General features: G+C 54.1%; 4 protein-coding genes across 4 annotated transcripts; 3 read left to right on the forward strand and 1 right to left on the reverse strand.

The window, feature by feature from the left end:
• The first annotated feature begins 124 nt into the window (after positions 1 to 124).
• Positions 125 to 3,696, forward strand: P153DRAFT_368622 (cell morphogenesis protein-like protein Sog2). The gene is made up of 4 exons (XM_033668557.1): positions 125 to 572; positions 626 to 737; positions 792 to 2,708; positions 2,774 to 3,696. Exons 1-4 carry the CDS (start codon positions 352 to 354, stop codon positions 3,305 to 3,307), a joined length of 2,784 nt encoding a protein of 927 aa, XP_033521698.1. The 5' UTR covers positions 125 to 351; the 3' UTR covers positions 3,308 to 3,696.
• A 1,411-nt stretch (positions 3,697 to 5,107) lies between these two features.
• On the reverse strand, positions 5,108 to 5,515 carry P153DRAFT_358915 (uncharacterized protein; the record flags this gene model as incomplete). The annotated part of the gene is made up of 2 exons (XM_033666837.1): positions 5,108 to 5,388; positions 5,440 to 5,515. The coding sequence occupies 2 exons, from the start codon at positions 5,513 to 5,515 to the stop codon at positions 5,108 to 5,110; spliced, it is 357 nt and encodes a 118-aa protein (XP_033521699.1).
• A 304-nt stretch (positions 5,516 to 5,819) lies between these two features.
• Positions 5,820 to 7,451, forward strand: P153DRAFT_344843 (uncharacterized protein). Its single transcript, XM_033666068.1, has 2 exons — positions 5,820 to 6,564; positions 6,610 to 7,451. Exons 1-2 carry the CDS (start codon positions 6,086 to 6,088, stop codon positions 6,986 to 6,988), a joined length of 858 nt encoding a protein of 285 aa, XP_033521700.1. The 5' UTR covers positions 5,820 to 6,085; the 3' UTR covers positions 6,989 to 7,451.
• Positions 7,452 to 7,586: 135 nt separating this feature from the next.
• Positions 7,587 to 10,013, forward strand: P153DRAFT_368626 (PNK3P-domain-containing protein). The gene is made up of 9 exons (XM_033668558.1): positions 7,587 to 7,746; positions 7,795 to 7,943; positions 8,002 to 8,444; positions 8,501 to 8,637; positions 8,707 to 8,846; positions 8,931 to 8,994; positions 9,058 to 9,206; positions 9,417 to 9,533; positions 9,585 to 10,013. Exons 1-9 carry the CDS (start codon positions 7,650 to 7,652, stop codon positions 9,633 to 9,635), a joined length of 1,347 nt encoding a protein of 448 aa, XP_033521701.1. The 5' UTR covers positions 7,587 to 7,649; the 3' UTR covers positions 9,636 to 10,013.

Below are 10,013 nucleotides of genomic sequence, written 5' to 3' on the forward strand. Positions count from 1 at the left end.
CTGGCACTGGTCGATCTGCGGACCCCTGCGCTTGAGTCGATGCTTATTCTCCATTTCCAACGGCTTTACAGCTCACGTGTGTGTCATCGCCGAGGTTCTACCCGAAAGCCTGGCCGCTGTTTCATGTGGCAGGTGCGGTGACGTGTTGGAGCTAGACGGTACAGTGGAGCCGTGGCCGCAACGTCGAGTGGAGTGTTGGGTTGGATAGTGCTGTCTGCTGTCCCTGACAGGCTGCACCAGACAAAGCACTGTCCTGGCTAGTGCAGGTCCCAAGTGCTGGCCAGCAGCATCAATGTCCACGCCGCCTCTCCCCCGTGTCGCCCGGCACACGGCCATGAGCAACGACACACAATGAGCAACGACGCGCCCACACCGTCCGACGACGACGTCGTAGCCCTGGCCAAGGCCGCCTTCGAGCACTCGCGCCAGGACATCAGCCACCGCGGCGTGGGCGAGAGCGCGCCCCCCCGCGAACTGCAGCAGCAGCCGGGCATCACCATCGACCTGGGCCACAAGAACATCAGCCACCTGCCCGACGAGGTCATCGACGTGATCCGCACCGAGATCGAGAGGTGGGCTGCGTGGCAGGAGCACGAGCACCGGCAGCACTAACTCCCTGACGCAGGCTCGCCCTCTCCCACAACGCCCTCACCACGCTGCCGCTGCGCCTGGTCGAGTGCCGCCGCCTGCGCTATCTGAACGTGCGCTACAATGCCATGCGCGAGATCCCCGATGCTGTCGGTCCACCCCCCGCTGCCCGCCCGGTGACAGCATGCTGACACGCCGCCTAGATCCTCGAGTTGACGTCGCTGGAGATTCTGGACGTGAGCCGGAACAAGATCAAGTTCATCTCGCCCAAGATTGCAAACTTGACGTCGCTCAAGGTGCTGGCCATTGCCAAGAACAAGATCGAGAAGCTGCCCGTATGTCTGGGCGATATCAACAGCCTGCAGGTGCTGAAGCTCGACGGCAACCCGCTGCTCTTCCCGCCCCCAGAGGTCTGCACCATCAAGGACAACGCCCCCTCGCCCGCCAACGAGAACGAACGCGATGCCGTCATTGCCACCCAGGTCAAGCGCTTCATGCGCCAGCAGGTCTCCAAGGAGCGCCAGCGCGCAGAGCTGTACCGCCTGCGAATCGAGTCTTCTGGCGACGAAAGCTGGACCGAGAGCAACCCCGAGACGCCCCGTCCCTCGAAGCGAGCCAACGGCGGTCGCTTTCCCGTGAGGCCCAGCGTTGGCAACGGAGATGGCTTTCCAGAAAGCAAGACACTCTCTCCCGTTCCCGGAGTAGGTGCCCCGCCCATCCCATCCCGTTCTCATTTCCGCGTCTCTTCTCAAGCAAGCAACGGTGGTGGTAGTGGCGGCGGTGGCGGCGGTAAACGGGCCCCAATGTCGCCCTTGGCAGTCACCAACGGATCCAACGAGCGGAATCGGAGTCAGAGTGAGGGCTCTGGACCTTCGAGCCATCGCCAGAAGCGTATGGGAATCTACACCAGCAAAGCCTCTGATCTTGGGTCCGTCGACGAACTGCGGAGGACAAGCCACTTCCGCGGCTTCAGTCAGGGCATCGTCATTCCCACGAACACCATGGCCAACGGCATGTCAGGACCCGCAACCGCTGTCGGCTATGGAGATACAGGTACCGTGCGGTCATTGGCAAATCGACCCTTGTCTGATGTGCGTGAACATAGACGTGCATCCCGTGCGCCCGACATTGTGGTTGAATCTGCCAAAAACTTTCTCTATGCCATCTCGCAGCTCCACGACTGCATCTCGCACATGGTCAGATCAGTCAAGCTGACGGCTCGACCGAAAGACGCCCTCCGTCGGAAAGAAGACTTCCACCGCCGCTTCTCAACAACGTATCTGAATGTTCAGGCCCTGAACAAGGTCCTTCACAAGTTCGACAGCCTGGTTGAGGAGGACGAGGAAGAAGCACACAAGCTTTCCAAGAGCGTATACATGTATGCATTGAGATGTCTTGATTCGTTCATGTCCATCAGCCTGTCCATCGCCGAGAACCGCGTAGAACTCACACAAAACGCCAATCCCCACATCATGCGGACTTTCCTTTTCCTACAGCAAGGGAGCCTGATTGAAATGAGGAACGCTTGTTCAGTTTTGGGCGCCCAATTCAGAACTTCGGTGGCTTCACGAAGCCCTAGCGCTGCCGACATAATGGGCACGGTGCGCGCACGACCATACAGGGTTCGACGTCTGCAAACATCGCCAACACAGCGAAATGGACACCATCAGATGCCTCCGCCAGTGATGTTACACAGCAATGACAGCAGCAGAACGAACACCTTGACCAGTCTCAGCGCCGCCACACCCCGTTCTGGAGAGTCTTTCTCCACATTCACGCCAGCCATGACTCGATCCAATACGCTCATGAGCAACTTCGATGAAATTGATGACGACGCTCAATTCGACAGGGTTTACCAAAAGCTAAGGAACGCGAGTGACAGTTGCAGAGCATCCATTCCACAAATCACACGACTTCTCAGGGAACACTTTGATCTTCTGAGACGAGAACTGGACTCGGAACACCCAAGAATCAAAGCGCTAGCGGGACTAATTGATAAGAGCAATGAAGTCCAGCAGATGACGATTCCCTTGGCCAGTCGCCTGTCCCAGATGCAACTGAAAGACCGCGATGTTCGAAATCAGCCCGACTTCTGGCTGCAATGTATGGGCTTCATCAAGGTATGTCTCTTGTATTGTGTTATTTTGCTTGAGGAGGGCATCGTGGCTAATTGTGTTTGTGTTAGGCTTGGGGTGAACTTGCCACCGGGTACACTCAGCAGGGCAAAGACCATAAGCTTCTGAGCCCAGAGGTCAAACAACTGATGAAGCCGCTCCACAGAACGGTCAAGGAGGCCAGTCTCGCCATCAACGACTCTCCCTGGTCGAATCTTACGTCAAACCACATGGGCATGATGGGCCCGCCTAGTCTGTCATCTTTCACATCACGCACACAGCCGCCCAGATTCCTGAACAAGTCTGCGATGGCGGCTAATGGCGGTGGCCTTCCTTGGCCGAATCCAATCAACACCTCGATTCCGGCGATCGCTTCGGCATTCTCGTCGCACCACTACCCTTCAGCAAGCCACGCGTCTCAAGGATCAGGTGGCTATATCACGCCAGTTCCTGCGACGCCATTGAGTGCTGCTCTGGGCGCAGCAGCGCAGGCCACGGTCCCGAATACACCAAAGTTCCCCACCATGGGTGGCCAAGCCTCGAACACGCTCAAGGTCTTTGACCGCGCAGATAAGCTGCTCAGTCAGACGAGTCGCCGTATCTGAGTCAAAAGGTATGTGAAACATGAGTTTGAGCTTGTCTTTTTGGCGTTGTCTTTTTCATGTCATTGGCCATGGCGTTTGTCCGGATTTCACTCATTTTCTGGGTTTGACACATGGGGGTTGGCTTGCTTGTTATGACTGGGAGGGGGGGTTTGGAAAATACCATACGAACGGCTGGATGGGATGAGACTGGAATATGGGTCATGTTAATGGGAGTTTATCCTCGTGAAATCCGGGCACTTTTGTGAACTGGGTATGCATGAGAAAGGATTTTTGGAGGGGGTGAGAAAGGTGGGAAACGACTCGACTGCCCAAACGAAGATATGTAATGAAAGGCAAAGATACAGTCAATGTTTTGCCAGCTTCTAGATGTTTTGAATCGTGCAGATACGTGACATGTGTGTGTGTGCGTATGGCCAGCTATCTCCCTCACTCACATTCAACAAAATGGTCTACCTCCCAAGCAAGTACAAACCAAAACAAGCCCTCGGCATACATACACGCCCCACACGCCCTACACGAACACCGCAGCCGAAGTACCATCAACAAGAAAGAAAGAAAAAAACTTTCTTACCCACCAACCATGCACATCGGTCCGTCTTTTGACGAATCGCTAGACTAAATCCTAACTACCAAACCTTACCCAGCAGCGAGTCAGGTAGGTAAGCATCCTGTACTGGTACCCTCAACAACCGCTTAAAATCCGACAGGTTTTTCTTTCTTGTCTGGCAGGATATCCACTCTCAACACTCGGGTGGACGGACCTAAACTGGTGAGGAGGGAAGAGGGGAGAGGGGATGGGATGGGAGTGTGGGAATGTGAACATGGGACCCGAGATTATTTTCTCGCTCTCGCTCTTGTTATTGTTATTGTTCTTGTTCTCGTTCGCAGGTGTATGCTGAATAGGATACGATATGCTACACAGACACCTCACTTGGACTTGGACGGATAGATACGCGTATCGCGATAGTTTGGTTTGATCTAGTGTAACCCGTACAAAAAATAAAGACTAGAGTGGAAGATTGGTTCTTCTGCTTCTGCTTCTGCTTCTGCTTCTGCTTCTAGTGCGTTCATTGACGGACATATGGACAGACTACGGAATAAGACTAGAGTCACCGTACCATACCGTACCGTACCGTGACTCTAGAAATGATTCTCGCGTGATGATCAGGCTTCACATGCACGTCAAGTGAGGAAGACGGGGTATCGCCGACGGGCGACCGGAAGTGCGCGCGTGTGTGGGGTTGCGGACGAGCGTGCGTCCGGGCTTTTTGCTTTCTTTTGCTTTGGGGGGTTCTGGGTTGTTTGTTTGTTGTGGGGGTTGGGTTTTCACGTGCTGGTTGGTGGGGAAGATGGTGTGATCGGAGGGAAGGAAGGAAGTTTTTGTTTGGGGGTGGGAGCGGGGGAGTGTGTCTGTGGGGGTGAATTTGCGACAGTGACATGTGAAGATAATTTCACAATTGCATGTGCACTGCGATAGAGAATAATGTTCACGTTGAGATTTTGATATCCATCCCATAGGTAAAAATGTGCGTCTTGCCCGTCGGATGCGCCTTGGATCCTCCCCAAGCAGCCCGCTCCAACGACGTCCTCATCCCGGAAATCTGTCTTGCAGGGTATAAAATGAAAGCAGACCATTTCGCTTTTGCCGAGCATATTGCTCTCAAACCAATTCAAAGCCATGTCTTGCGTCCTCCTCTCATAAAAAGCATGTTTTCTGTCTCGTCGCGTGTGTATGTACAATGATGCCATACGACCCGTTCGGGTGCTATCTTTATCGTCGCTTCGTCATACTCGTCGTATCTATGCAAACTGGCTGGCGCCGCCAGACTCAATTGCGTCGATCTCGTCCTGAGACCAAGATAGCCGTTGGAAGCGCGAGGGTAGCTCGGAGCGATCAAAGTACATGCCCCGTCCAGGCTCGATGGGGCCGAGGGAAGCGCCAGGCGTGGCGCCAATGTGTGCAGGGATCTGGTTCTTCTGGAGAGGGCCGTGCTGCTGAGCCTTCTGTCGGTACGACGCAAAGGACTCGGGGAGCGCGTGGGTTGGGGAGGCTGGGTGGGCGTGGGGGGTGTGGTCAACCTCTGCGGGTTATTGTAAGTTATGGGATTGTGTATGGGAGAGAGGGCACGAACTGGAGGGGGTTGAGCGCTTGCCCAGGAAGCGGATCATGGGCTGGCGACCGTGCTGCAGCATCTTGGTAGCGTTCATGGTGGGATGTGATGGTGTGGAATAGCCGAGTTTGGAGTCGCACGGGTGAGGGTGTTGGATGGTTGCAAGGCGATTGAGTGGGTGAGTGATGGCAGGCAAGCAGATGGGCAGATGAGGAGAAGAGAGAGCGAAGACTTGTAATGTGGTGGAGGGGCGGCTGGGCGAAAGGATATAGCTATTATTCACGTTTACTGCTACGACGCTAGACGCCTATCTTACCTCCGAGGCCTGGCCTGCACACGCCTGGTTACCTCCGAGACCCGCATACAAAATCGTCCCATGGCACAAGGACCGAACAGGCAGACACGCACGCATTGCTAAGCGGATTTCCGCGGCATATGCCTAGTTGGGTATTCCGCTGTCGCGTTCTTTTGCCATGCTCTTTCGTGCTTCTGGCCCAAGCTTCTCGTGGTCGTGCCTGCCCGCCAATCGCAAGCTGTTCCCTCTTCTATCGAACCCCACGAACCGTCTCCGCACTTTTGAGTCCTGACGTGTGTGACGAGCGTGACGAGCCGACATCGCGCGGTTCAATCTCCGGACGCGACCCAGCTCGACGTGCACTCTCTCTCCATGCACGAGCTGCTGCTGTATGGCCAGGTCCCCGCCGGTCGCCATGATCAGGTCCTGAAGATTCTCGCGGGCGTTGCGGCCATGCAGCCGCGCCGCATGCTCCAGCGATGCATTGTCTACAAGCCCCAGCGCGAGCCTGAGGAGCCAGGCTTGAACCACCGCCGCGGGGGCACACAGGCGGTAGCTGCCAAACCCGCGCCCAAGCAGAATAAGCCCACGGCCGTCACCACGACGCTCTACTACACCAAGCTGGTGCAGAAGCTGTCGCTCGACGATTTTGGCGCTGCAGATGGTGCCCAGCAGCCCGAGGCGACGTCGCTGTCTGCCCATGTTGTCGATGGCGAAGAGCCAGTGTGGTCGACGCTCTTCGAAGACCTCCCAGACACTAGCGACAGGGGCGTGTCGATACGCTTCACCAACAGCACCGACGTTCTCTCGGGAGATCCACATGCATACATGCTTGCCTCGGGGCCGAATCAGTAAGGCTTCTTCCAGCACTGAGCCACCTCAGCTAACCATGATAGATTCGTGACCGAGTATTACGTCCAAGGACACCGCTACGTCCACGGCAACGTCGTCATCTCACTGCACCGCGTCCTCCACGAGCCCGGCGTCCGCAACCTACAACAAGCACCCAAGACAACCCTGCCGCCCTTTGCTGCCCTTGACCTCCTTGATCCAAGCGGCGCATATGTACTCGAAGCGAAGGTGCGAGTGCAGGACTTCAACAACGCGACTGTCCTGGAGTCTGGTGTGAACGAGCTGAAGAGGTTTCAGACACAGATGAAGGGCTGTGTGGAACTGTCGATACCAGACAGACTTTCATTGGACACTCGCGTCAGGTACAAGCCGCCTCAGGCTCCTCCAGCTACGTCAGCGAACACCCAAGCGCGTCCTCGTTGAGCTTGGTTTTGGAGATTGTGAGCAGAATTGAGGAGTTTGCAAGCCAGATCTCGCGATTGTGGACGAATCAAACGACAGTAAGCTTCAATGGCAAAATCCAAGTATTGTCCAAGGATCGAGAGACGTGGGTGTTTACAAGGACCACGTGTGGATGAGTGAAGCATGGTAATTAGGGTTTCTCTGTCGTAGCCAGTGCAGGTATGCTCTGGAGTAACAAACAGATGAAGCCTGAGTCGAAGGTCGAGGAATAAGATTCGGCATGCGCGAACTTACGAACGCGTACGAGACGAGCTCGAGTTGCTTTAAGGAGATTTGAATGTGGCCTGCATCTTGTAGAGGGCATGTTTTATACATGTCGCCTGTTTGCTAGCTTGACAAAAAATGAAGACTTGCTGCTCCATTGGTAATGTATGCAGTATTAGTGACAGAACTTCGATTCATGAACAATTGGCCTTTGTGCACCAAATCGACGTTTTGCCATGGGTTAGACAGCATGTGAAAGTGAAGTGAGGTGAAGCTTTGGACAGCACGTGCACCCGTGTAAGCGCGTCTCGCGTTCTCCAGCCAAGCGCAAGCAATTTCCTCACTCAGTGCAACACAACACTCAACATTCAAACTAGATCTTCCACGTTCAAGCCCGGGCATGACCTAGATCCACGCAATGTCCGAACGCCCAAGCCTGACCAAGCGACGAAGCTCAAACGACAGAGGCGTTTCTCCCCCTCCGACAAAGCGACGGCAACAATCCGCAACGACAAGTAAGTCTCCTGATTACATAATGTTAATCATACTAACACGAACTTTAGGCAAGGCTGTTGCGAACTTCTTCACTCCAGTGTCCAAGAAAGAGCCGGAAAAGATGACGTGGCGTATTGTCAAAGATAGCTTGTTGGTTGGTCGTTACGGCGCATCATCTGCCACGACTGGTAAACGTAGGATCGCCGCGTTTGACTTTGTAGGTTTAGTGTTGGATTTTGTCTGAATAAAAAGCGGTAAGATTGATGATGTTACAGGACTCGACATTGGTAACTCCAGCCTCGGGGAAGAAGTTTGGGAAAGACGCTACGGATTGGAAGTGGTGGCACGGGAGTGTTCCAGGGAGGTTGAAGAAACTACACGAGGAAGGATATGTCATCGCTATCGTCAGTAACCAAGGAGGTATCAGCCTAAAGTCGGATCCCAAGACCGTCAAGTCTGACCAGAAACGATTGGCGGACTTCAAGAGCAAGCTCTCAGCAGTACTTACCCAGCTCGATCTACCCATCTCCGTGTATGCGGCTACGGGAAGGGATCAGTACCGTAAGCCTAGAGTAGGCATGTGGCAGGAACTGATGGATGACTGCGACTGTGACAGTGCGGATGCTGTTGACCTGGAAACCTCATTCTTTGTGGGCGATGCGGGTGGTCGCGAAGCGGTCCCTGGGGGAGCAGTCAAGGATCATTCGTGTGTTGACAGGTTCGTGGTTGTTGAGTTGATGCAGTGTTGATTGCGGATATGCTAAATTTGTCCAGAGATTTCGCAGCCAACGTAGGCCTATCTTTCCACACACCCGAAGAGTTTTTTCTGCACGAGGAACCAAGGCCGTTTGTCAGAGCCTTCGACCCAACACAATATATCAAGGATGCAACAGACAATTCAACATCTTTACGTACGTTCAAGGATGATTGGCCTCGCGCTCTCAACCCGAGCCACTTATACATGTACTAAATATAACCAGGAGTTTCTCAGTTCACAAAGTCCAACCCCCTCGATATCGTCCTGTTGTGTGGCAGCCCAGGGGCAGGCAAGTCGTCTTTCTATTGGAAACATCTGCAGCCACAGGGCTACGCACGCGTGAACCAAGACATTCTCAAAACCGTAAGTCATCGCCTGGCACGACACTTGTAGTTGACACATGCCGTGCCGATCTTTTCCCGCTACTTGAGTAACACATTGAGACAGCGCGAAAAGTGCATCAAAGTAGCCTCCGCCCTCGTTAAAGAAGAAGCGACAAGCGTTGTCGTCGGTACGTAGACTATGCATCGGATCCCCGATATTTCCGTACGTTGAAATTAAGACGAGGGCCTAGATAACACAAACGCGGACCCAGACACGCGCGCGGTATGGGTGCAAGTAGCGCAGAAGCTGAGTGTACCTATACGCTGCGTTCTATTCACTGCGCCGGCAAAGCTATGTGAGCATAACGATGCAGTACGGGCTATGAACTTGGGATCTCGGGTAAGTCTTGTTCATGCAGGTACGGTCGGTCAGCATGTGAGCTGGCAGATTCCTTGACGTGAGGATTTCTACTTTGTGCATGCGATACTGCGGCGAAGTCCGCAACATTAGATTGCCCCCGCATGAAAGGATTTCTCCCCGACAAGGCCACGCGAATCGATCTCCGTCGTCCAGATTCACGTCCGCGTCCCCGCTAACAGGCACATGTAGACCAACCCCGAGAGTCGCTCTCTCTTGCCGAAGCTCGCCTTCACAAGCTTTGCATCGCGGTACCGTGAGCCTAAAGTCGACGAGGGATTTCAAGATGTCACTAATGTCGACTTTGAGGTACGTTCCCTGTCATCTAGCCGTGCGTGTAGCTAACCGAGGCCCGTAAAGCTCGAGGGTGACGACGAACTCAAGAAACTATGGGGTCGTTATTGGATGTGATGCGAATAGAGTCACTCGGCCGTTGTGCGGGACAGAAGTTGGTATGAGTTCTGGACGCGGATTACGATGGTGTGATGTGTGTGGAGAACGGTGAAATTCATGATTGGCTGGGATAGTGATGTGAGTATGCGAACTGCACGTTTTTCTAGCTGAAGAGGGGCCGCGCCCGCAGGAATTGGCTTGTACATGGGAGGAGATTTGCACATTGGCATGCCGGGCTGCTTTGGCTACTTTGTTGAGTAGTAGAGTCGCCTATCCTTGCTTGGTACCCGACGGCCAAATGCGTCATTGGAATGCTATTTCTTTTGACTTTGTCAATTGTCGAGCATTTCATGTTGATGGACGTTGATTTACACTTGATCTGTTGCCATAGAAATA

The sequence above is a fragment of the Dothidotthia symphoricarpi genome (genome assembly GCF_010015815.1).
Source record: "Dothidotthia symphoricarpi CBS 119687 unplaced genomic scaffold P153scaffold_15, whole genome shotgun sequence".
Taxonomy (NCBI): domain Eukaryota; kingdom Fungi; phylum Ascomycota; class Dothideomycetes; order Pleosporales; family Dothidotthiaceae; genus Dothidotthia; species Dothidotthia symphoricarpi.

Coding starts and splice junctions, on each gene's coding strand:
- P153DRAFT_368622 (XM_033668557.1), top strand. CDS start 352: ATGAGCAACGACGCGCCCACACCGTCCGACGACGACGTCGTAGCCCTG. Junction 738..791: donor TGCGCGAGATCCCCGATGCT/GTCGGTCCACCC, acceptor CACGCCGCCTAG/ATCCTCGAGTTGACGTCGCT. Junction 2,709..2,773: donor AATGTATGGGCTTCATCAAG/GTATGTCTCTTG, acceptor TGTTTGTGTTAG/GCTTGGGGTGAACTTGCCAC.
- P153DRAFT_344843 (XM_033666068.1), top strand. CDS start 6,086: ATGCACGAGCTGCTGCTGTATGGCCAGGTCCCCGCCGGTCGCCATGAT. Junction 6,565..6,609: donor CTTGCCTCGGGGCCGAATCA/GTAAGGCTTCTT, acceptor TAACCATGATAG/ATTCGTGACCGAGTATTACG.
- P153DRAFT_368626 (XM_033668558.1), top strand. CDS start 7,650: ATGTCCGAACGCCCAAGCCTGACCAAGCGACGAAGCTCAAACGACAGA. Junction 8,445..8,500: donor GATCATTCGTGTGTTGACAG/GTTCGTGGTTGT, acceptor AAATTTGTCCAG/AGATTTCGCAGCCAACGTAG. Junction 8,638..8,706: donor AGACAATTCAACATCTTTAC/GTACGTTCAAGG, acceptor AAATATAACCAG/GAGTTTCTCAGTTCACAAAG.